General features: G+C 37.3%; 1 protein-coding gene across 4 annotated transcripts in view; it reads left to right on the top strand.

Moving 5' to 3' along the window:
• Positions 1-27,445, top strand: part of ARHGEF37 (Rho guanine nucleotide exchange factor 37) — a 60,884-nt gene that overhangs the window by 7,385 nt on the left and 26,054 nt on the right. Inside the window, exons 1-5 of one of the 4 annotated variants that reach the window (XM_034405716.3) lie at positions 6,896-7,099; positions 22,238-22,461; positions 23,094-23,217; positions 24,604-24,751; positions 27,179-27,378. In XM_034405716.3, the coding sequence (XP_034261607.2) occupies positions 22,246-22,461; positions 23,094-23,217; positions 24,604-24,751; positions 27,179-27,378 (688 nt within the window). In that variant the 5' untranslated portion in view covers positions 6,896-7,099; positions 22,238-22,245. Of the gene's footprint in view, positions 1-6,895; positions 7,222-14,440; positions 14,552-22,237; positions 22,462-23,093; positions 23,218-24,603; positions 24,752-27,178; positions 27,379-27,445 lie in introns of those variants that run through there. The other 3 variants (XM_034405722.3, XM_034405710.3, XM_034405729.3) reach the window with 3 other exon arrangements.

Genomic DNA, 27,445 nt, shown 5'->3' with positions numbered 1-27,445 from the left:
AACGTCAGTACAAGGACAGCATACTATTATACTGTAGAATAACTGTTGTTCTTCCCATATCTATGGAATCAAAGAATGTAAACTTTCAAGTTTTCAGAGGCAAAAACCTCAGGGAGAAATTCCTGTTTATTTTGCAGAACGTTGAAATTAGTAGAAAATAACCATTTTGAAATTATGCCTTAAGTAAATTTTATGGAAATGCCATAAAAAGTGTATGAAATATTGCATATCTTGTTCCAAATCTTCAATGTTTTTGTTTCTTATTAGTTGTATTTTTATGACCCTAATTAAAAAAAAAAAATAAAGCAGGATAATGCCTTACTGCTGTTATTTTGGAAATTTGTATTGTAGATTTCAGCACTGTTATACTCCTTGATTGGATCTTGAGCCCACTTCTACCTTTCCTTTTATCTAACCGGTTTTGCTCTCAGGTAGGTACAGATCCTGGCAAATAGATGGAGAAGAAATGGAACTAGTGACAGAGTTTATTTTCCTGGGCTCCAAGATCACTGCAGATGGGGACTGCAGCCAAGAAATTAAAAGACGCTTGTTCCTGTGGAGGAAAGCTATGGCAAATCTAGATAGCTTACTAAAAAGCAGAGACATCACCCTGCCAACAAAAGTGTGTATAGTCAAGGCTATGGTTTTCCCAGTTGCAATGTATGGATGTGAAAGTTGGACCATAAGAAAGGCTGAGCACCAAAGAATTGAGGCCTTTGAATTATAGTGCTGGAGAAGACTCCTGCAAGTCCCTTGGACTGCAAGGTGATCAAACCAGTCAGTCCTAGAGGAGATCAACCCTGACTGCTCTTTAGAAGGCCAGATCCTGACGATGAAACTGAAATACTTTGGCCACCTAATGAAAAGGAAGGACTCACTGGAGAAGAGCCTAATGGTGTGAAAGATTGAGGGCAAAAGAAGAATGGGACAACAGAGAACGAGGTGGCTGGATGGAGTCACTGAAGCAGTAGGTGTGAGCTTAAATGGACTCCAGTGGATGGTAGAGGACAGGAAGGCCTGGAGGAACGTTGTCCATGGGGTCTCGATGGGTTGGACATGACTTTGCAACTAACAACAACAGGTACAGATGTTGAACATAGGTATCCCATCATCATCCATAGATATTGGAGAGAGAAACCAAGTGATAGGATGCATATTGTGTCATTACAATGCAAGCCCTGCAATTTATATATTTGCATCCAATGTTGGGCCACAAGCACAAGCAAGCAGAATTTCTGTCATAACATCACAAAGTAAGAGCCTGTAGTACAGTGGACTAAAGCACTGTTATTAACATCTGCTGCTTGCAATTACTGCAAGTTCAAATCTCACCAGGCTCAAGGTTGACTCAGCCTTCCATCCTTTCAAAGGTAGGTAAATGAGGACCCAGATTGTGGGGGCAATAAACTGACTTTGTATAAATATACAAAAGTATGAAGGCTATTGCTTAACACATTGTAAACCACTCTGAGTCTCCAGAGAAGAGCGGCATATAAATTAAAGCAAAAAAAAAAAAGTACTTCTCATTATTTTTTTTCATCACTGCAGTAAGTAGTAGACACCTAAGGTGTCTCCTATTAGCAGTTCTCCAAAATAACAATGAATGTAAGGTTGATGAAAAATCTCTGTATAAAGAAACATAGAACAGGAAATAGAAATGTGACATAAAAATAAAATGAAATGGCAGAGAAGAGAATGAAGATAGCAGGTCTGCGTAAATTCTGACATGCTACTGAACATGTAAAAGCTGAATGCACATGGTGCATAAATCTTTGATGGCAAAGATAAGCTGATTCTCAGCTGAGATATCAATTCCATTTTGCATTGAATAAGAAGTAACTTCAAAAGCAATGTCTTCCATTGACCATGTTTTCAATTTAAAATTGTGTTGTTGAAGAACATTTCCATATCATCTTGTCACTGCTTTGAACAGCAGGACCCAAATTAGGCATTTTGGTTTTGTGTCTGCAATTTATAATAATATCATATGAAGATCTGAAACACTAATGAGAAGCATACTCTTCAACAAAAACAGACACCTGCATCTTAAGAGGAAGGAGGACTGTTTAAAAAAAAAACAACCTGCATTATTTAGCAGTTTCCTAAAAATACAACTAAGCAGGTGCTGAAATTTGGCTGAAGTTTCTAAAGATTAGAACTCTTCTTTAAAACAGTGGAATGAACCAGAAATACATCGACTCAAAGAAGAAGTGGGAAAACATATATTTGCTTTGTATAGCTGGATCCACTAATACTTCTTTGTTTCCTTCTACATTAAACTCAGCTTCATGTTATTTTAGTTAGCCATGCTATCTTCTTGCTGATTAAATGCAAAAATGTAATTAAGTTCCTTAGGTTATTGTGGTTATTATAATTAGGTAATGGGGAGGGGGGAAATCTGCATTACTTCTAGTAAAGTTTTCACTAACATCTACATTATGTGGAAAGTTGCATTTCCAAACTTACATCAAAAAAATTTTTTGGCCATTTTTAAATTGCAACTCTCAACTGTCTAGTAGATCTAATAGATAATAATCACTATGTCAAATAGTGTATTGTCTGTGATATCAAGTGATGTCTAACAGCAGAATAGAAAGAAGTATCAGAAAAAGAATCAAGTATAGCCAAAGTAGTAGTTCTAGTAGGTCAAATAGTTGTTATGTCTAGATTGGAATCCAGAATGGCAACTTTTCTACAGCTTTCTTGCACAGAAAAATCTTTTGCTAATTTACCTTCTAAGGTTATTACATCACTGTAACCTGGAACCTAGGAAGGGGCAAGAAGAAATAAGTGAGAGACTCAAGATGTAACAAGGCAAGATGTAAGCTCTTCCAAATAAAGCTACCTTTTGCAATTGACTGATGGTGATTTTTGTCAATGCTGATGGTGTTCAAGTGGTACTCCAGTGGTTTGGGGGTTGCATTGCACCCAAAGTGCCTATTACTATTAATACTATCTTTGCTTTCTTTTGCCACAGTTAAGTTTGTATCCAGCTAATAGTTCCAGCAGTGTATTGCATCACAGTGTATTGTATGGCCCAGGCATTGACAGCTTTGATGCTGTTTACTACAATTCAATTTTCTTACTCTTTGAATGTATTCTTTACTAAACACATTTTAACTAGTTCATGTTTGATGTCATCGAACTGTAAAATGCCCAGATACTTGTAAGCTTCATCCTGATGGCTTCTGATGGTTTGTCTATTTAACATTAGAATTCCATTGCTGTTTGTGCTTTGCTCCACTTTATTGTACTGTACCATACTTCTTTAGGCCAAATTCCACTGCTATATCTATGCTAAAAATGTGTACAGTACTTGTTAGTGACTGGATTTCAATTTCTGATTTTCCATAAAATTTCAGATCATCAATATAAAACAAATGTGAGATTTTTTAAGCATTTTTTGCCACTTGATTGCTAAGATTTTTTTACTTTCTGATGTCCTGGATCATGGCAATGGCAAATAAAAAGGGTGATAATGAGCCAGCCACTCTGCAAGATGCCTCTCCTAATTTGACAAGCTCATATTTTTCTCTTCCGACCACCAATTCTGTCTTCTACAGATTCATTATTTTTTCTATACAATGTTTGTACCGACACCATGTGTTTCTAGCACTTGATAATCCATCTATGGAGTAAAGAATCAAATGCCTTGTTATAATCAATTCTGACCATATGTAAATTGTTCTTTTGCAGTAACTATTAATTAAAAGTTGGTCTTTTATACCTTTGCTTTTCCTTTAATTTCCTTTCTTTCTATTAGAAGGATGTTATTTTCTATTATGCTAAATATCATATTCAAGCATGTTATTGGCCTAAAGTTTCTATTTCATTAGTCTTTTTAGCCTGGAGTTGGAAGGTGATTGATATCCTCAGTCTTTTCACCTCCCAACATAGACAAGTTTCCCTTAAAAGCAGTATTATTTGTAGTCCATACATAAGTTTGTTGATACATGAGGACAAATTCTTTGGCTAGGTTTACTCCAATTTCAAATAAGAAACATAGAGTAAAGCCCTATTGATCAGTCAAGAGATGGCTTCACTGTACATGGCCTTCATTTGGGAACTGAAGCCATTATCTAAGAAGAGTTACATATGGGTCTTGTTGGAGGGGGGAAAAATTTGTGATCTTGGTTTGGCTTCCTCCCTCTTTGTAATCTTGTACTACACCAGTCTCTGGCTCTAATCATGGTTCACAACAGCTTTCTCTTGTGGGGACTATTTTAGGTATTTAAATAATAACAATAGTAACACCTCTCCTACTTATTATGTTCTCAAATATTTTTCCACCTTTCTGCAATAAGTACTCTGAGCTTTACTAACTGTCTGTCTGTATTATAGTTGGAAGAGCTATATAAATGTGAGATAAAATGCATGGAATTCCACCTTTAGTTTACTTTCTTTATTATTGGCATATCACACTTCTGCAGTAAACTTAGTTTATTGCAGTCCAACCATAGCTGATACTGATGCTGTGTGCTTCAAATAAAAAAAGTTCCTGCCCAATATTTATAGTATAACGTTTAAAATTATCACATGGAGCTCACATGCATGCAGCCTCTTGTGTCACTTGGGTCTTTTTTATTTTTAATCGTAATACTATTTTTGGTTATTATTTAATAATAATAATAATAATAATCTTTAATATTCCAGGAACAAGGGTCATTCTCTGTGATGCAGATGAACTGGATTCCACACTCAAATCTAACTACTGATTTATAGACTGGGTTTCTTATTATTTAAATATAACTTTCTTCCTTATCCATTTCTGTTCCAACATACCTGTAGTTCTCCGCAAAAAATTAAGGTTGTATTAGTTTTTCCTTTTTTTCCATCTAAGACCCAGTTTATTGATTCTGCCTTCTTTGCATTGACACAACAGGGAATTTTTGATCTATTAAATGGTGAGCTATATTGCCACAGCCTCTTATTTTTACACTGATTTTTCTCCTACTTTGCTGCTAGCATCAGAATGACATTTTGCTGTTCTAATGCTTTAATGTTGGCATTCCCAACTACAGCGCAAGCATGGCAGCATTTCTCTGTGCCTTGCATCCCTCCCACCATCCTTCTTGCTGTGCTATTTCCTATAATGAGCTTCAAAAAATTGCAGGCCGAGGCCTGTGGCAGAGAAAAATGACAGAATAAAGTAGAAGGAAGGCATTGGATTGGCAGAGGGAGCTAATGGAAACGCAGAGAAGAAATTGTCTGAAATAAACAACCCTGGGCAAACATTTAGGTGAGATCAGCCTGGTTGCTGGTGAAATTAGATTTAAATCCTGAAAGATAATGTTCTGCTGAATGCAGGTCAGGCTATTAAGCAGATCTTTATCTGCTCCGAAATGTACAGTCATCAGAACAATAGAACCTATTGCTCCTTTGCCAACTATAAATAGATACCTTGAAGTTAAAACATTGATATTTAATACCTGAGTTCTCTTGCCCTTATAGTTATTGACTTCCATTTTTTTTCTCTCACCATTCACAAGATGAAAAATGGCCATACAATCAAGAGAGTTGGGATGATAATATGATGCTCCTGGATGGATGGGAATAAAATAACTCATCCCTTTAAAACTATAGAATGTTACCTAGGTAACTATTTCACTGAACTGCAGTAAAGCTGTTGTATAGACTAATGCTAATTAATTTGGGCAATTGTGCTCAATTTAAATATTAAAAATTTAAATATTTTATAATCAATTACTTAATTTAAGGCTTAATTATCTGCAAATTATTTAGCTGGCAGCTGGTATACTAATAACAACCAGCATCCCAAATGTACTATATTAGGATATAGTTTGTGTCATTCCCATTGTTATTCCAATGAAACCAAGCAATATCAGACTGGAAAGTATGATTTAGGCAAATAAGGAATTTCAGGACTCTAATTCCAACAATCTAAGAATTCCTGGTGGTGAAGTCACAGGAGATCTAAAGGGATTTAGTCAGGGAAGTGTTTAGAAATAACATAAAAGAGTCAGAGGGAGGGTGGAAGGGACTGTTTGTCAGATACAAAAGTGGAGCAAATGTCCTGAGATCCATTTAAACTGAAATGCTGCTAAGATCCTGGCATGTACAATAAACTATTGTTGATCATTTCTGGAAGTTTCTCAATCCTCCAGGGTCATTTTAAGGATATGATATGGTAGGAATTGCAAGGCTTTCTGCATGCTTGTGCATGCAAAGAGGGAGGGAGGGAGGGAGGGAGGGAGGGAGGGAGAGAGAGAGAGACAGAGACAGAGACAGAGACAGAGACAGAGACAGAGACAGAGAGAGATTTGGGAAGAGGTAAAGAAAGTTGTATCATGAAGCTGAGAAACCGGTCAGTTTGCTTCTTTTTTTCAGCTCCTCTGACTTGGAGCAAGGTTATAAAGATATGAAAATGTAGTAAGAGTAAACCTTACCTTTTCTACTGGAATAATTTGTGTACCTTCTCAATCAAAACTCTTTTGATTTAGGGCTATTATGGCACACACAAAAGTGATTACTAAATGCTCAGAAAGCAACCCTAGGAGAGAGCTTATGTGTCCCTCCTCCCCCAGTTAGGCACGGAACGAATAATACAGCCCATTTATATTTGTAAGGAGATTTATGCCACACAGTTTGCTTGCTCGCAGCTGTCAGAAACCCCCTTTGTCCGTAAAAAGCAATGAAAGCTGTCCACGGATGTTGTGCCTGGAGCAAGCTGAGGGCTGCTTGTTAGCGAAGAGGCAGTGAAAGTTCTTTGGGCTTTGAAGTGAAAGTTTTTTGCGCTTTCAAACTTCTTTGACCTCATCCTGTGCCCCCCTGTCTCCAATTGTCCCTGGTTATTGATTCCCTGGCAGGCCACCTTCCATTTTCATCCAGCAAGCTCCAGAGCTGGCCAACTGCCACAGAATCGGTTGCCTTGGCTGCGTTTAGCTGCATAGGGAGTGTACTGAACAGAACAGAAACTCTCAGCTGACACAGCCTATTTCTGCAGTAAACAGCCCGCATGCACTTATCCGAGGGGGCTGGGCTTTCAGCCTACGTAACAACTAGAGCGCGGGGGTTTATCATTAACTCTAAGAGCAGCACAGCAGCTTGAACAAGCTTGAAGCTCTGGGCTAATTCGCAGGTAAGAATTAATAAGCCAGAAGAGAAAAGTGTTTTGCCGGTAGTGAAAATATTTTCCAACACAGCAGGTCAATCAGATGTATACTTAGCAAAATCTACAGGATAGCCATTCATCAACACCAGGTAGGTTTCTATTCTTGCCTGGGTGAATGAAAAGGTTACATAAACACATTCTAGATTCTTCTCATTCCATCATCTTCGGGAGAAGACAAGGCCAGGAAGAATTGAGGGGGAAAGCTATACTCTTTCTGTGATTTTCATCAGTCTGTTAAGTTTTCCACCATTAACTTTCTGACAAGAGCACTGCATATTACACGGAAATTAAGCAGGTACAAATTGAGACATGTTGTTATGCCAACTGGCATTGGTTAAAGTTTGTTTGTTTTCCTGCCACTATTAATAACATAAGGCACAAGGGGAAGGAGTAGAAATAAAGGAAACCAAACATGTCTGGATACAATTTTTCCTAGGTAGTGCGTCTATGGTGTTTACATGTTTAGAAGCAGCATGTGTTAGAGTGACGCTGCTGGGATTTGACAGTTCATTACCGAAGGCCTATTTTGATGGCTCCCCATTATTAAGAAGAGTCAGAATATAGATATTTGAAAAAAGCAGTGTGTGTGTGTGTGTGTGTGTGTGTGTGTGTGTGTGGAGGTTTTTGTTATTCTTACAGGACATAAATATTTGCAGGCAGAAATTTTGGCCTTGTTGTTGTTAATGTCAATAGGTTCTCCATGGGCATTTTGGAGTGTGACAATCCCATTGAAGTTGTGCTATTCTGTATGCTGATCTGTACTGTTCTTTCATATGATTCCTGGCATAATACCCAGCTCTCCTTCATTATTTACTGTTGTGCTTGCAATGGGACTTATTGGTTTCAAAATCTGGATGCTAGATATACTGTAGAAAGTTGGTTTGTAGCTACCTAGCCAGTGATTGGCCCAGAATTAATTCTTCAGTTGTATGTGACTACTCACACATTTTTATATGTGGGTATACATATGTGTGAGTACAGGTAATCCTCAATTTACAAATGTTCATTTTGTGACCAAAGTTACAACAGCACTGAAAAAAGTGACTTATGCCCGTTTTTCACAGTTACAACCTTTGCAGCCTCCCCATGGCCATGTGTTCAAAATTCAGATGCTTGACATATGTGTGTGTGTTTAAATCATATGTGTATTGTTGAGCAATATGACATCCACTTTCAAGTTTTCTGATTCAACTCCAAGGCTGAATTCTACCAAAGTTAAGCCCTTTCATCTCCACCTAGCATTCAGGGAAAGAACTTTCATACTCCTTGCTTTCCAGAGTCACATTCAGGGGTGAAATCCAGCAGGTTCTGGCAGGTTCTGGAGAACCGGTAGCGGAAATTTTGAGTAGTTTGGAGAACCAGCAAATACAACCTCTGGCTGGCCCCAGAGTGGGGTGGGAATGGAGATTTTGCAATATCCTTCCCCCAGGAATGGGGTGGGAATGGAGATTTTGCAGATCTCCATTTTGCAGATTTTTGGCAGATCTTCCCCTCCCATGCCCACCAAGCCACGCCCACAGAACCAGTAGGGAAAAATTTTGAATTTCACTCCTGGTCACATTGCTGTACTAAGATTAGAAAGAACAACTTGCAGAATTAATCTAATATTTAAATCGAACCAATAAATAAATAATATAAGAAAGTTATAGCAAAGTTACACTTTGAATTTTAATGTAGACTTAATAGCTTTATATCTCTTTTTTCTAATCCTCAAATCATAGTTTAAAAAAATCCACATCCTTTCTTTTCTATCTCTACATCCAATATTAAGTATCATCTTATACTTACTTTATATTATGATTATTATTAGCAATCCAAATTAGTGCGTTTCTTTTATGAATTTTTATTTGTTTCTTGGCAAGTCATTACAAAACTGGAGCTAAATTCAGAGACTGAATTATACATCTGTTTTAAGGACTCTCAGGTGTTTCAATTAAACTCAAAAAAGTTTCTCAACTAAGAACTGCATTTCAAAGAAATAGTTGGGCTTTAGAGCAGGGGTGTCAAACTTGATTTCATTGAGGGCTGCATCAGGGTTGTGTTTGACCTTGGGGGGGTGGGGTGGGCGTGGCCAGTTTGATGTCACTTGTGTCAGGGCTTCTGTGGTGGCCCGATTGCTCGGGTGAAAATGGGCTCCCAGGCTCTATTTTCAGCTGCGACGGCCTCCTGCCACCCTCTGCCATTGCAGCTGAAAAAGGAGCCTGGGAGGGCCGCACACAACCCTCCCAAGCTCTGTTTTTGCTGGCAGAGGCACCGCCGGCCAGTTCTTTGCTCTTTCTAGGACTGCCAGATCTAAGTACCCCGTGGGCTGGGTCTGGCCCCCGGGCCTTGAGTTTGACACTCCTGCTTTAGAGCTACCGGTAACTTAATCATAATGGGCCTGGTAGTTCAGCAGACTAAAAGCATTGTGATTAACACCAGCTGTCTGCAATTACTGTAAGTTCGAATCTTACCAGGCCCAAGGTTGACTCAGCCTTCCATCCTTTCAAAGGTAGGTTAAATGAGGACCCAGTTTGTGGGGGCAATAAGCTGACTTTGTATAAATATACAAAAGTATGAAGGCTATTGCTTAACACATTGTATGCCGCCCCGAGTCTCTGGAGAAGGGTGGCATATAAATCAAATTTTTAAAAAAAATCAAAAAAAACCATGACTTTCTGTAAAAATTGACCATAGCAATTGTAGACAAACCACCTCAGATAACCTCAAAGAAAGGAAGGATAAGAATTATAGATAAGAGAAATCTTCTCTAGTAACCTGGCTCTAAGGTATAGCATTTTACACTTGTTTGGAAACAAATTGGTATCACTCTTTATAGAATAACTACAATGTGTCTTTGAGCAATTCCAGAAACCATTTTAACTGATGAGTTTTATAACATCTGAAATTTCCAGATTAGACACAAGGACAATCCCAAGCAGAACATATCACAATAGTTAATCTTAGAGGTTACATACTTCGCTGGTGTGTGCTATGTTGTTTCAAAATCATTTTAAGGATGCATGTGGCATATCAGCCACAGCTAATCAAAAAATGATCCTGGACATTGTTTCAATTAGAAAAATGAAAAAGCGATCAAGTTTCAGATCCAGATGCATCCTCAGGCTGTGTTTTAGCTTCTTGTGGAACAGCATAATTCCATTCAGAATTACTTTTCTGCATTCTTTGACATTCTAATAAGCATCCTGATCTTTTCTGGATTCAGACTCTTTTTTTAATCTCTCTTTCAACCCATTGTTGAATGCAGGCAAGCATTCAGAAAAGTTACTCCATTAACTGAAAATGTTACAGAAATCTTCTGTCATTACAATTATATCCTTGCCCTCGATGAACAGCTTCCCCAGATACTACCATTAGACTAGAAGTAGGCAATCATTGATGAATCAAAGTCTGAAACTCTGTCTCCCAACTTCCAGGAATGCTATGACTTAATAGCTGGCCATTAACATCCCAATTACCAACTACAAACCACACACAGTCAGGTACCACATAAATACTATGAATAGAACAGACCAATGCATACATTTTGGAGACTTCTGAAGGTCCGTGGGGATGGACTCCAGCACAAGTCTGACAGCTTGGAAGAATAAACCTCTGGTCCAGGGGACTGACTCAGATTGGATCCTGCAATCCTGGGACACATGTATTTGCCTTCATTTGCAAATCCATTAAAAGCCATGATGGCATCATTGGAATGGATGAGACCAGTATTTATCTCCTTTTGTTTTGATTCCTGAGTGGACAGGAATTAAAATGGAGGCTTCTGGAAAACAGTTTCCATTTCATTTGGGTGTGGGAAAGTTAAAATGATAATGGAAGCAGGTCTCTTATTTCTCACTTTTAATTTGGAAAAAAGAAAAAGTGACTGCTGAAGAAAATTGTTGCTGAAAATTGACAGATTTTGGGTGGAATTGTGTGCTCTTAGAATGAGAAGATGCAAATGAAGTGCTATATATGCCAACCACCAGTTATTGTGGATATTGAAAAGTATTGAAGATTGAATGGAGTCTTGTGATATATACAGTATTGTACTAGTTGCCACTTCACAGACCATTTCCAGAAGACTCCATATGAAATCTGTCTGAGAGATGGGAGCAGAACTGTTGCAACAATACTTCTATTCCCAAGTCAGTTAAGTGATCCAAAGGAATATTATTATTGATTTTGAAAATTGTTGAGACCAAAAAAAAAAAAAAAGAAGAAAAAAAAAATCAACTGGATCACTTTTCTTTTGTCAAGTCCCAAACTTTATCCATTAGTATGTCCAAGGTATTCTCAATCCCTATCCTGCTCTGAAGCCAGTTTGAAATTGGTGAAGACAATCTCTTTTCTACAGAACTGCCTGCAGCTGAGAAGCTACCATCTTCTTTATCCCTTTAACAAAGCATGGCCAGATTGTTGTGGATTTAATAAGACAAACACAACTTTTGGATTAATCAGAGACAATTTGTATATTGCGCAATAGGTTCAAAGCTCTGTACATGAAGCGTTGAACAAAGACAGAAATTAGGTACAATGGTTTTATACCCTTCTAGACAAAGGATTCTGTTAACTCAGCAATTCATATGGTCATATACATTTGTCATTTTTAATTGACATTTCCTAATTACTGAGTTTCTTTGCAAAACAGTTATAATTCTTTTTGTAGATTACTGAAGCATAGACTCAAATCATCTTCTGACGATAAGACAACTTTTAACTCATGTGGATCCCCTTGACCTAACCAACCTTTAAGCTGTATGTCATTAGAATGTTTCTTTCTTCTGACAACTTAGAGGCCTCCTAGAGGAACCAAAAGGATTTTGGCTGAGTTTGTACTTTTTCCAACCGGATGCATTGCTTTTTAGAATAGAGTGAATAGAAAGTTATCCAGTGGTCATCTATCAGAGCCCGCTTCATTTACATTAAGATAGGGACCAGTATACAAATACCATTCTCTAGTTACTTCACAAGAGCGCTAATAATTGCTTTATTGTGGGTTCAGTTTGGAATGGAGGACATGCCCTCATGTCCTCCAACCAGAAGGCATAGCCTTAAAAATCAAATATTGTCTGGCTTTTTGAGTATTTAACTGAATCCTTTTTCTGTGCAGTGCTTTCCTAATACAGTATTTTTCAACTTCAGCAACTTTAAGATGTCTAGGCTTCAATTCTCAAAATTCCCCTGATCTGGCTGGGGAATTCTGGAAGCTGAAATCCACACATCTTAAAATTGCTGAGATTAAGAAACAATGTCCCAACAGCAACAGTGCTAACAGCAAGTTAACAATTGACAAGACGTTAATCAATTATACCCTGAAGTCTTTTGCCTCCTAACTGCTCTCCACAGCAAGTATCGTAGGCAAACAGCTGGTGCTAGCATATACCTCCCAATCTCTGTGTGTTTACTGACTTATGATCCTTTCCTCTCCAACAAATGTATATACAAATATTAAAAAGTTAGCATATCCTGTTCAGATATCTGGAAAGGCAGGACAGACAAGGTGGTATAAATTTCCCCTTTGAAGTATCCTATGTGTTGCTTCAAAGATGCACAGGCAATATGTCAACTTTACTAACATAAACAACCCTATCTTATACTAATTTCCTGCAATCGAGATAGTTTCATATGAGCCTGTTTACTTCTAGAATTTTCCATAATTCCTCTTAACTTTGTGGCCTGAGATCAAATGATCTTGTTATGCTGTTGTTTTTTGGAGGGTGTGGATTCTATTTTTTAAATTGTTTCTTTTACATTTTTATTGTCATTGTGACAATACCAGTGTCCTGATACATTGGGGTGACCATATAAGTTTCTTTCATAAATAAATGAGTTAAAATCTCTACTTTTATTTCTGACATTGCTTTTTTAAGTACTGTAGATAGTTTTTTCCCTCTTTCCTTAAACTGCTTTCACTTTCAATTTTCTTTTCCCAATCTGTGGACAGAGTATTTTTTTTTTTCAGCCTGCTGGCTCATGTTGTAGATTCGTTTCTCTTACTGTCTCTCTTTCTTGGTAATTCCAAATTAGTGAATCACCCTTTATCTCAGACTATAGTATAGACTGTTTTTCCTTCGCTTGCACATAGCTCTTAGCTGACTATGCTTCTTTCTGTTGCTCCCACAAATATTGATTTCCTGGCTGTTACACATTGTTCTCTTTCTGGAGTGGCGTCTTCTGTCTTTTGATGAACTTATATGTTCTAGGATCAAATATGCCAACTCCTCCTTTATCACACCCCAAACACAGCAATGCATCCTGCCCTTTAGTTAGCAATTGGCAAATAGATGAAAATTCCTGTTTTCTCTAGAATGCTTTCCTATTGTACAGGGTAGAATTTGTATCATCCAGAAGTTTGGCTTCTGTCCAAAAAACTCTGCATGTTTTCAATCTGTTAAAGGAAAAGTTTGCATTTTCCAAAGTCCTTTCCATATACTTTCATTAAACAACAACACTTCTGCACTGAGCTTGCTAGTTTATCTGTAACAAAACCCTGGTTTAGAAGAATCAACAGCACATTTGGGACTAATGAGAAAAAGTCTGATGAAAGCAAAAAGATATGTGCCATGAATAGTTTTGACCTTTCTTGGAGAAACTAACCAATGTTAGCCTATAAATTAACATTTTAAAAAAAGCTTGTATCATACTCTAAAACTTCAAACATCTACATTTTTAACAATCAATAACATTATTTGTCACATATTTAACATTTAAATAAACAACTCCTCAATCTGTTTTATTCCAAATTGAAAACTCTTGATGATCTTGTTTCAAAAGCCTGATCTTGATGGTATGATTCTGGTTGGAAATTTTAGTCAGAGTGTTTTCTTTTCATTTGAAACAATTAAACAGAATTCAGGAACAATTTTCTTTATCTGTCTTAAGTTCCTCTAATTTTCTGCCAGCTGAAAGGAAATAGAACAATAGAAGGGGGTATATACATTTTCAATCAGCATTATTCACTATTTTCTGTGGCAAACAACATGTATGCACTTCAAAAAAAATCTCCCAGCAAGCCTCCTCCAGGGATGACAGATGAAAAAGAAGATTAAAAGGTTTCCATTTTTTAACAGATATAGTTTTCTTGACTGTTTTTAAGCCTCGAGTCAGAAGTTTGTGACAGTCAGGGACAGTTTATCCGTGGAAGAAAGGAGCCCAAGGGCCATATTTTTGGCAAGGATCACTTGCTGCTTTCCAAGAAAGAGGGATCCCAAACAATAACAAGGCAGAGATTCTTACACACTCTGGGACTGAGAGGCAGGAAATCTGAGGGATCTGATTCCCTGGCAAGTTTTCTTTCAGGAAGTGAGGTAGATGTTAAACAGGGGCAATCTTTTTCCTATTGTAAAACGAGAGCCACACCTCTGTGACAAAGTGGAACCAAACACCCATGTTGGATTCTGAGGGACTCCATGCTCAGATCATCCTTTTGGCAGATAGGTGAGAGCTTTCTTTTAAATGGGAGGGGGGAAGCAGGAAATGGCTGAGGAGAACAGGGGGAAAGAATTTGCAACAGGAGATGGGAGAAGGAGAAAACAGAGGCGGGTGGGTGGGTGAAGGAAACAGGACATGGGAAGAATTTGCAGCCTTATTTCATTATTTTTCACCACAGACTGATACTGTTCACTGGTATTGCAATACTACTGAGAATTTATAGAAGAGGGGAATCTGTGTTGGTGAAGCATTTATCTTTCTCATAGCTCTTAATAATTATTCTGTGATTGCTATATGGATTTGGGGGGGAGGGGCTGGAGGTAGATGTTTTTGATCCTGCCTTCTTTGTTCCTTTTAACAAAGACCCTGTTGTTCCGCCAGGCTGGGCTATCAACATAATAATTTTAAATTGGGGTATTTTAAATTTGTGGGGTTTTAAATTGAGCCAAATTTATTTAATTATTTTAAATTTTTAATCGATGTTTTGTCTTGTGTTTTTAAATAGGCTGTACACCGCCCTGAGTCCTTCGGGAGAAGGGCGGTATAGAAATAAAATTATTATTATTATTATTATTATTATTATTATTATTATTATTATTATTATTATTATTATTGTTGTTGTTGTTGTTGTTGTTGTTGTTGTTGTTGTTGTTATTATTGTTATTATTATTGTTATTATTGTTGTTGTTGTTGTTGTTGTTGTTGTTGTTGTTTAATCTTTAGTGAGATTCACAGCCTTTGAGGCTGGTTAATAGCTCAGCAGCTCGAGTCCTAACCAAGGACCTAGGAACTGTTAAGGTATCGTCGGAGGATGTAAGATGATGATGATGATGGTGATTATTATTATTATTATTATTATTATTATTATTATTATTATTATTATTATTAGTAGTAGTAGTAGTAGTAGTAGTAGTAGTAGTAACTTAAGGCAACAACCATACATGATACTCCTTATTCCTTCAATTTTACCCACAACAACAATTCTGTGAGGTGAATTTGGGCTAAGAGAGACTGGTTAATTCAAAGTCACCCGGCTGATTTTTCATGGTTAGACTAGAACTCAGTTTTGTGGTTTCTAGGCCAGCACCCTAAACAACTACACCAGTTTGGCATTCCTAAGCTTCGTTGTAGGAACTGCTTGTGACTGAATTGCAATCACTTTTCCTTCTGATTTCATTTGTAATTCCCTCTTTTGTTCCCATTCGTTATCGACATACCACATGCCTGCATTAAATGTAGCATGTCGCAGTTAAAGTGCAGCTGGTACTGACACTGTGTTTCCATATTTTGAGGGGATTGTCTACTCTATGGTTTTGATTGAGTTGTGGATATTTGCCAATTTCCTAAGGGAAACCCTAGCCAGTTTCATCCTAAGTGTCTGTTGGAAGGAAAAAGTAGCTTTTCCCTTTAAGGATTGTTGGAAGGCAGAGCTTTCCCTTCTTAAATTCAAAACTCCCGGCTGGGAGATTACTTCGCCAATGATTGGAGGTCAGCTGCTTGAGAGCAGAATTAGTTTATTGTTTATAGGAAGGCAGGCAAGAAACTAATACAAGCACAGCGTTCCGAGGCTAGCCTGTTTGAACTCTAAGAGTAACCCTTTTTTATATCCTAAAACGTCTTTTGATTTTCTATGTGATCCTTTAGAATTTTTTGAAATTCTTTTGATTTGGCGTGTGAATCCTTTGATTTGTGTGTGTGATTGTTTTATGGTGTTGAAATCCTGTTTTTGTTTGTGATTGGGTTCTTCCGTCCTGGATCTGGCAAATAAATAATTGTTTTATAGTCCACTCTGTGTTTTTCCCAGCCCTTTGTAGTTGTTCGTTCCCTATAATTATTCAGCTTGCTATTTCTGTATTTTCTCCTTTTTCTCATGTGTTTAAATTACTTTGGCTTGATTTCTTTTCCTTTTTGGGTGTTTGTTTTTCTTTCCTGTGTCCCATATCTGTTTGGATGTTGCAGGTGCCTGTAATTTTGTCCTTCCTTTGTTGTGGAAAAAAGGGTGGCTTCAGCTTCTTAATGGCCCATTGATAAAGGTGGGGGCTGAAACTCTGCCTGAGTTTCTGCTTATTTCTTTTAGGGGAATTTCCCTGCTCTTTTAATATTGAGTTTCTCATATCTTTCAACATGTCAATATAGGCAGAAAAATAAGTGGTCTTTTGTTCTATTGCTTGGGGTTCACTGATGGGTCATGGTTGGTGAGTGGTCTGGGTGATAAGGATAACATAACATAGGTGTCTTACCTTCTCACAGTGCTGCTGAAACTCAGTCCTAATCTAGATCAGGAGTTATTTCAGAAATGGGGATTGCACTTCCTCCATTCCTCAATAAATGCTCAGGAAAGGCGGAAATGAAGTGGTTTTTTGCCAATAATGTTCTGCTGGTTCTACAGGCAGCCTTCAAATACGAGGCATCATTTTCATAGTGGTGCTTTCATATATATTGAGTTGGGTATTCAGCTAAAGGACATTGGGCAATGAATAAATAGAACCATTATAGTTTAAAAGGCACAGAATAATTGAAATACCAACTTTTTTCCCATAATAACCTAATCAGGTAGCTGATACTTGTGCTGTCTACATCCTGACTTAGCTGTCCAAGCCTTCTTTCTCTCTTTAGGCACAAATGGGTTGACAGCATGTAGGCGGAATTCAGTGCTATTTGCAAGAGACATTCTCAGCCAGTAGTAGCTTCTACTGGAGACCCAGGAGGAAATACAGAAGCAAATAGAGGCACATTTTAGTCATGGAAAATCTCTATATGAATATTGGTCCCTTGGTTGTGATTTTATTTTTTAAAGAGTCATTACAGTGACTTTATTGATTTATTTAATTTGATTTTTGTTCCCTCCAACTTGAAATACGACTCTAACTAGCAAACAAGTTAAAATAAGAATAAAAACATCAACAAACCCCTCCCAAAGAAACATCATGCCAGAGGCAATGCACATATCCATAACCCCTGAAAAATGGATTCATAAACATCCTGGCCCAATGCCCATGGAAAGAATCAACTTTTTAATGCCTTATGGAAAGTCATCAGGGCCACAGAGTAGGCATGGCAATAGAAAAGGCAGGTTTCTTTGGTTCCATCAAGTAACATAGCTTAATTGAGGGGAACAGAAGCATGCCAACTTTGTTGGATTTTTGCAGGCAAAAATAATAGGAGACAAATGGATAAATCAATTCTGTGCCATGAAAGGCATTATGGATGACAACCAGCATCTACTCTGAGAGCCAGAGTAGTTCATAAGCTGGCTTTACTGCAAGGGATGAACCAAGACCAAGGAGCTATGGTAGCATGCAGTCGTTAGAATGCAATATTGCAGGCGAACTCTGCCCACTGCCAGGAGTTCATTCCTGACCAGTTCAAGGTTGTTTTGGCTTTCTCTATTTCCAAGGACCAAGATTGTTGGGGCAATATGCTGATTCTGTAAACTGCTCAGAGAGGGCTGTAAAGCACTATGGAGCAGTATATAAGGCTAAAAGCTATTCCTATTACTAAGGCATACCCATAACTACACATAGTATCCAGTGATGGGTTACCCCTGGTTCGCACCTGTTCTATAGAAACAGTAGTAAAACCGGCTGCAAAAATTAGAGGCAGACATAATTACATTACAAGAAGTACACATAAGAAAACAACAGAAAAAACTACTTGAAAATAAAAAATTAGGAGTAATATATACATCTTTAGGAGATTGCAAAAAAAGGGGAGTGGTAACATATATTAGAGATCATATAAGATCTAAACTGATTTACACTGATAAAGAAGGCCGAGTCTTAATGGTAGAACTAAAATTGGAAATAAAAACAATATTGTTAGTAGCTATTTACGCTCCAAATGGAAACCAATTAGATTTTTACAAAAAATTACATGACAAACTAAAGGAGTTGGACTACGAAAATGTATGCATTGTCGGCGACTTTAACGCGATAGTAAACTTACGAGAAGATTACCACAGCACTAGGAAGAATAAAATTAAAAGGAAGACATTGCCACAAACATTCAAAGATTTAGTACAAGAAATGAGCCTACACGACACCTGGCGAGAAATAAATACCAAAACAAAACAATATACATATTTCTCGGGCCCACATCAATCGTGGTCCAGGCTGAATATGGCTTGGATGACACCTCAACTAAGTAAAGAAACACACGAAGTAGAAATTATGTCTAGTATATGGGCTGATCACAATCCTATCAAAATAGTCTGGAAAGGTTTCCAAAAACAGAAGAGATGGAAAATGAACACAAGTATAATAAAGGAAAAAGAATATCAGCAAATGATAGAAAAGGAAATCAAGATATTTCTACAAATAAATAAAACCGGCGGGAGGCTCCGCCCACTGACCCTGACATCATGAAAACACTTCTGCGCTCGTGCAGAAGAGTGCATGTGCGCGTGAGCAAAGCAAGCGCACACACATGGCCCCGTTGCAAACTGGTAGTAAAGGTGAGTAGAACCCACCCCTGATAGTATCACATTTTGAACTAGCTGGGCTAGCTGCAATTTCTATGTGGTGTAGGACATTTAGGCAGTAATTCAGACGGGAAGTAACTGGGAGCAAAACCTCCTGATCTAGGAATGTGCACAATTGGTAAACAAAATGTAATTGTGCAAATGCCCTTCTAGCCATGGTTATCCTTTAAGCTTGAGTTAAGATTTTAGGAGGAGCCCAGGTTGTGCAACAGTTCCATTTGGGTCAGTACAATCCTTTTCAGACATGTCAAATCCTGTGAGGTTGGCAAGAAACATTAGGATTCTGGAGATTTTTCTAGATTTCTTTTTTGTTAGTAACATAATGCCACAGAATCTTGAAAGATTATCAAAACAATTCTCTTGTACGAGGTATATTTTGTACTTAAGGCATGAGTCCCTTTCTCATCACTTGGACTCAAGAACCTTTTCTGTAATGGGGCTACTTCATCCTTCAGATAGCTGACCTTAACCATGAGGGACAACTACTGGGTTGCAGATCACACTTTGGGGAATCAGAGATAAATCCTTGAGATATTCCATAAAAAAAAATAAATGTTGCACAACCACAGCTTAGTGCTTTGGCAAGATGCCCACTTGCCTTGAAAATGAAGTAGGAGAGAGAGCAATCTGAAGGACATGGACCAATCTTGTCTTTTACTTCTTGATAGATATTAATGTAAAAAAGTATTCTGCATCCAACCTTGCTGTAAAGACACTATATAAGTGAACATATATCACTTCTTTCTCTTTCTATGCTTGTCATCTGACAATAACAGGTTATGTATTTATTTGATAAAGTAGATTCCCGTCCATGAAAATAAATGCCATCATAAATCAGTCCTGAAAATAAGTCAAAACTTTTTTGTTGTTTTGTTTTACTCACAAAAAGAAACTGATCTATGGCTTTACCTCAATTTTTTGTTTCTTATGCAATGAAGTTCTGTACAGTTAGACAAGGATCCAAGTTTTTCTATTATTTAGCCTTATCAATTATTTAAATTGATATCATTTAAAACAAACAAAACAAAATTACATAATTAGCATTTTAAAAATTCTATTTGTGATTGTTGAGATATGCTTGTGTTTTTAATTGTGGTTTTATTTTGTATTTTAATCTTTTCTATTAGTCAACTTCAACTTTTTAAAAAATGTAGGTATACTACAGGATGTCTTTGTATTATGACGGCAATTGGGATGAGAATTTCTGTCACTCATTGATGCAGTAATAAATAATAAACTAAGGGTTATAATGTAACCTTAGATGATGAAAGTACAAAGAACTGAATTTGTTAAGATTTACACATCATTTCTAAAACTATAAAACTACCGGTATGTCAAGCAAGTGACAACTTCTGTTTGTCTAGCCTGTGTGTAAATGAGTGGATAGTTTACCTCACCTTTTTTATTTAAATGTACTTAAGTGAATTAACAACTACAATTAAAAAAAAATTAGTAGTGATAGTATGATAATGCTGTATAAAATGATAAGTACTGTATGGAATTATGTCCTGAAAATAAAGCATTTTACCATTCAATTGAATATTGCTGAGATTAAAAAAAAATCCATCAGTTAAAGTAATTTAAAGGTTATCTCACTATTCCAGGCAATATTGATTTTAAAATGATGATTTCATCCAAGGTCACAGAACTGTGATTTGCATGGCTCAAGGTGCTTTATAGAAACATCATTGAGAAATGTTATGTGCCTTCAACCATGGTCAGCTTTCCCATATTTTAATAGGCAGTTTTATCAATTCCAGGCTTAACTTTTTATATGGATGATGATAGCCACTATGTAGAATTATGTATGATGTCATGGCAGAAAGAGTCAATGAACTCTCCTCAAACTTTAAAAGCCCTTTTCACATCAATCTGTGAAGTGGCGTCATTTTGAATAAAGCTGGGGGTCATGAAAGAAAGTCACAAGGAGTGGCTTGGTCTTTTCTCATCAAATCATATTTTTGCTCAACAGTAACTGTTCTCTCATTGGTGCAATGATAAATTCAATGTGGGTGAAAGTGTCATGCAGACCACGAGAACAGCTTGATTAATACAAGGATCTCTTAGAGAAAGGAGATCTCATTCTGCACCACAACATGGTCAAAACTCTGTCAGGGAGAGGCTCTTATTTTTAGTCAGGAATCTATTGAAGAAAGAAATAGTTTCACATCTATATTACATTTCTTGCCCCAACACCTGTTAATAAATAAATAAAATAATAAATAAATAAATAACTTTATTGTCATTGTACATGTATACACAGTATACTCATACAACGAAATTCACTTAACACCCAAAGACCAGGTCCAACACACATAACAATCCCCAAACACACTCCCACCCACCACAATTTTCCACCCCTAAGCCACCCAAACATCCACACAACAGACCAAGTAAATAAATAGGGCGAGTTGCTGGGAATCCCAAACAGTTGTTTAGAATTAAATTCAAGTTTCATAGTAACTAATTAAGAACAATTAAGGTTTTTAAAATTATAGGTTACCACCCAGAAACAGTGGGTAGCTACAACAAAATGTTGGTGTAAAACAAAAATTGGGAATCTGTTGCTCAGTGAAAAACTTGGATTCAGTGGGAACTGATGTAGTTAAAAGCTTGTATGATTTTGATGTAATAGTTTATTACATCTGATTAATTGGTTCTGAACATATATGTTTCTTCCTTCCTACAAAATGGCTTACTATCAACTGAGTATAAATACTCGCCAATAGAATTTTTGCTATTGGAAAATTCCTCCTGTGAATGATAAATAATATTTACAATTGATAATCCCTTTATGAATGATAAAGAATATTTACATTTTGATAAGCTGTTGCCAGTATATGTTAGCTAACTCCTTATATTTTCAAAATGTAATATTGTGTTGCCCTGAAAATAAGACTGGGTCTTATATTAATTTTTGCTCCAAAAGACGCGTTAGGGCTTATTTTCTGGTTAGGTCTTATTTTGGGGAAATACGGTACTAAATGCACCCATCTGATTGACAATCTTAACTGGGGCTTATTTTGGGGGGTAGGGCTTATATTATGAGCATCCTGAAAAATCATGCTAGGACTTATTTTCCAGTTGGGTCTTATTTTTGGGGAAACAGGGTAGTAAACAAAAGGGAAAATTCTTATTAAAATACACCTAAGAATTGACCTGACTATTGCTCATATGAACAATGATCAAAACTTCTCATTCTGCCTTTGTAGCTCCTAATATGGCAAATGACTACACTGAAGAACCTCCATCCAAGGTGCCATCAGAGGATGAAGAACATATCTATGAGCATATTTATGAAACTCTGGTATCTTCTGACAAATCAGAGCTGAATCACCAAATGGCCATGGATGAGCTCATCACTACAGAGGCTAACTATGTACACAACCTTCAGCTCTGCATTTTTGATATCCGTGATCACCTCCAGAAAAAACAGGTGAGAATGAGAGAGATGGTCTGTAATCATCAGCACTTGAGTTATGATAATTTTTAAAAGTATCTACAACAGGGAATTCTGTTTCGTATAAATAGCAATGCTTTAAGGCATTAAGGAAACTAAGCATCAGTGGCTTGTCTTAAATTTGAGACCTTAAAGTAGACTAAGCCATTAAATGAATAGTAAGAAATAGAGTGTAGGGAGAAAAGTCTTCAACTGGATATACTATGGAAATTATGTTTAAGGCAAGAGAAAGAGAGTATATTAGTTGTTAATGTATTCTTTATCAAGTAAGGATGGTGAACCCTTGGCTGATTGGAGATATGGCTTGAAATGACCACTGGATCTTGTTGTGAGAAAGTTTCTTCCTGCTGTACATCTATTGTATTCTGTAGATTCATTCTTCAACAATGTGCTCTCAACTTCTGCACCTGAAGAATCCATAGATCAATAAAGCAGCATGATATAGCTGCATACAGAAATACAAAGGGATTTGTCCAAACGCGCAACCCATAGATGTTTACGGTTTTAGAAGCAATGTTGGGATAGAAATGTCACTGTAAAAAGGTAGTAACTATCTTTGTCTTGTAGAATAGGAAAAGAAACTGAAACATTGTACTACTCTATTTCAGCTGCCTGAAATTGACCTGGAAGGATTGTTCTCCAATATAGATGATGTCCTGCAGGTTTCTAAACGTTTGTTGAAAGGACTTGAAGCTTCTGTGAACCAGGGCCAAGAACAACTTTTTCATATCAGTAGGTAGTATCTACAATGATGTATCTACTGCATACGATAGTTTTTAAATACTGTTGTTATTAAAGCAACAGTATACATTCTATTATAATAACAGGAGTACTTTGATAACTTTGAGACAAGTGCTATGAGGCAGTGTCAGATTGCCTAATGTCTTAAAAACTGGATTCAATATCACCTTTTCAAGAATTGAAAAATCATCTAAGTGTTACTTAGCTTGAAGTTAATCAGCTATTTCTGTGATTCCAGAATTACTTTTATTATTTGTATCAGAACAAAATAGTTACTTTGAATATTGTCCAAAAGCGTAGTTATTTCAAGATAATACATGAAATTATGGACTAAAGAGAGATTATTTAACTTCCAAAAACAGTAAAATGCTGTTGTGCTTGCTAAGTAAATGGAAGTCAATATGTATTTTTTTCTTAGATATTTTTAATTTTTTGAGTTCAGATTCTGGGGACAGCACGGTATGAGTCATAAAAGGGGACATTTAGGAGCCATCTGTGAAGCATCTTCAAAGCACTCCAGGGAATACTGTGGATAAAGAAAGAGAAGAATGCTGGAGAACCTGATGAAAAGATAGGGTGGCTAAGGGGATAAAATAAGCAGAGGATCTTAAAGTTTAAAGAAACAATGGGTAGTGAAAAACAGTAGATAAAGGAGGAGACAGTGTAAAGTGAGGCTAATATAATCTCTCATATGAGACCTAATGATAAGAAGAGTTTTGCACTGTGATGGGTAAGTAAGAAGCAGGCAAAGGAGGAATCCAAGGGAGAATAGAGTTTCTTTGGAAACACTGCCTGCTGAATTCAATTATCACATTTGAAATGTGAGCTAATATCCTTGGGAGGTGTGGCACGTTCAATGACTGGAGGGTGATAGTGAAGGGATCGCTTCTTAATTTTATAATTAGCCAGCTATACAGTGGTACCTTGGTACTCAACTGCTTTGAAACTCATCAGATTTGGTACTTAATGCATGTTGTTGTGAAAATTTTGCCCCAGTACTCATTGTTTGTTTGGTACTCAATGCACAAGCTAGAACCTGTCTCTGCTGGCTACCTTGTGATTCCTTATGGGAAAAATTTGTTTGGTATTCATCATTTTTGCTCCTCATCATGCCTCCCAGAATCAGTTAACAATAAGTACTGAGGTATCACTGTACTTCAAATGTGTACACTCTTTATCAGCCTGAAAAGTTATTCCTGTATCTATATACTTACATATATGTGTATATGTGTGTGTGTGTATGTGTGTGTGATACTTGCATAAAAGTGAGTCTAATTAATGAATTTTAAGAACAATTTGATGCATTAAGGCTTTTCAAGATACCGTATATGTCTTGGGAGTCTTCATTCTGATGGTTTTATAATTTTGTTATGGTAGGCACTTTATTCCAAGAGCTCAAAGCAGAAATGGAGAATGTCTATAAAATTTATTGTGGGGACTATGACCAAGCTCTTTTACTGTTGGATATTTATAGTAAGGAGCCAAGATTGCAAAAAGAAATTATGGAAACCTTGACTACCACTGTGTAAGTATACTTTATGATGGTGGCAATCACACAACCCAGATTTTTAGTATGTTAACCTTTTTACTTTTCAAAAAACACAGCCCTGGGTTTAATAAGGCATTTACATCAGTCAGTGATAGGCAGCATCTGTGCCCTTTGGGTCACTTCATCCCTTCAGTTTGCTGAAACAGATACTTAAGTAGGGGAGCATAGCTGTGAGAGATGACAGCTCTTTTTCCAAATGAATCACAATACACATCCAAACCAGAGGGTGTAAATCTGCCATGGTCCACACAAATCAGTAGGACGTGAAGCAAGTCAACCAATGCCATTTATATTTAATTTTGAATATAGAGGCCTTTTGCTAAATATGAATTATGTTTAAAAGCAGAGGAACAAGTAGATTTGCAAATATGAGCTATACGTCATCTTTCCATTGGATTTCCATTGGATTGTATTAGTTTCCTGCAATTGTGATGTTCCATGAATTTATGGCAAGATTCAAAGCTTATCCTTTTCCTTCACAGAATTCAGTGTCATCAGATAAGGTGGCCATTGTGCCAAATAAGTTTTTAATGGGATTAAATAAAACTATGCTGTTTAGCATGCTTGGTTGGGGTACTAATAAAAAGACATAGTGCAGACTACACCATGTTTCCTTCTTTAGTGGATATTATTTTTCATGGAAGGTGCCATGAAAAAATGGAATCTAGTAATGCTCTGTGAGCAAAGCAAAGCTATTGAATATTAAAACCATTCTCCAAAAGCTATTAGAGACAAATTTGAATCATTATGTCTAAAGAGAGTGTATCACAGAATACCAGAGGCACAGTTATAAAGCTCAGTTGCTTAATAGAACTGGAGATGGTCTTTGCTCCAGCAGTTTGAGTCCTAGCACTGCAGGGAGGGGTGAGCTCCCATCAGTTGCCTCAACTTCTGCCCACCTAACAGTTTGAAAGCATGTTCTGTGCAAGTAGATAAATAGATATCACTTTGGTGAGGAAATGAGTTGGTACTTCATTCAGGCAGTCAGATTCCTGCTAACTCTGAACCTTCCCTGTTTTGGTGCCCATTTGCAAGGTGGCTCCAGGGAAGGGAGGGGGCCTTGGATGCTGCTGCAGGAAGACCCACCTGTCTTTCTTTTTTGTGCAAAGCCACCTTGCCTCCTGAGGCTCACCCTGGGAAGTGTGTGAGCATGTCCTACAACAGAGCTGGTAAATTGGCAACCAAACTACTACTTTACAATAGCATTGTGGTCTCCTGGCTAATGTAACAATGCCATATGATAACAACAAAAATAACAGAATACCATTTGCTGTCCTTGTTGGCCTTCTTTGAAACAGGATGTTCATACATAGGACATCAGCTTACACATTTCTTTCCGCCACTACTACCAACTAGAACCCAGCTGCAGAAAAACCCTCCAAACTTAACAGAGCAGCAGCAACAGCAGAAGCAAGAAACCTTCCATCAGGCCTGCATTGTTAATCAAGGCTAATTTGTAATCTTCACACACAATGGCGAATTGCCCATGTTCCAGGCAATGGCATGGTTATAGCTTACCGTTGGGCTTTAAAGATTAAACATCTTAACTTTGTTGGAAATCAAGCATAACAATTGGAGGTGGATTATCAAGTGGATATAGAAGATACTTTAGAATTTTATGAAGGGAGGGTGGCTATTGTATTTGGTTCATGGATTTTGTTTTGTTTTGGGGTTTTTTTGTTTTGTAGGCTCAAATAAAAAATAATATAGTGGGTAAAGTATTGGACTAGAAACTGGGAGATGGGATTTCTAGTATTCTTTTAGGCAAGGGAGCCAATTGAATGACTGGATTGGGGCACACTTTCTCACCCCAATCCACCTCATCGGATTGGGGAAAAGAATTATTAGGTACACTGTCTTGAGGTGTACAAAAGAAAAATGAGATGTAAATCAAATAAATAAATGGGGATATAAAGGGCAAATCCTGCCCTCTGTTAAATACATATGAAATATTCAGTTTCACATTTGGAAAGGCTGAAACAATTTAAAGCCGCTTTACATCCTGATGTTTATTTATTTAGGAGCTTTAGAGGACGCTCATTGCGAAATGACTCTGGGTAGCTTACATAAAATAAAAACAAGAAATAAAACAAGGTAAACCAGTAAGAAAATCCCTGCATCTACACAAACCCACTGCCTCTAACAAAAATATCGCCTACAGTGTTCCATAAGCACCCCACCACAAGACACGGGGGGAAAAAGTCAAGATTTTGAAGGCTTTCTGAAACATTACCAGGATAGGGGGTTGATATGGATCTCTGGGCAGAGAGGGGAGGGATCTTATTTCAGAGAATAAGCTCCATGACAGAAAAAATATGCTTTCTGGATCCCAATAGATGGCGCTGTTTGCTTCTAGGGAACCCAACATGCTCTTACTGATATCCTTATGCATTTCTTGATCAGGCCTCACACTGGTGCTTCAAACCTGAGTTTCTTCCTGGTGATGCCAGTGCAACGAATCACAAAATACCCACTGTTGTTGCAGAAGATTGTGGAAAACATTTCAGGCACTGACAGTGCCTATGGAGCCCTGCAGGCTGCAGCCACCGCTATGGCAGACGTCAATGCCAATATCAATGAATATAAAAGGCGGAAGGAAATAGGTAAGGGAGATTGATCTTCTCTGGCTAGGTCTATTGCAGAATGCCAGGAACCTTCAACTTCCAACAG

Source organism: Pantherophis guttatus, chromosome 2, assembly GCF_059756535.1.
Source record: "Pantherophis guttatus breed Tessera chromosome 2, ASM5975653v1, whole genome shotgun sequence".
NCBI lineage: Eukaryota > Metazoa > Chordata > Lepidosauria > Squamata > Colubridae > Pantherophis > Pantherophis guttatus.
Note: the sequence above shows the minus strand (reverse complement) of the source record. Positions and strands in the feature narration are given on the sequence as shown.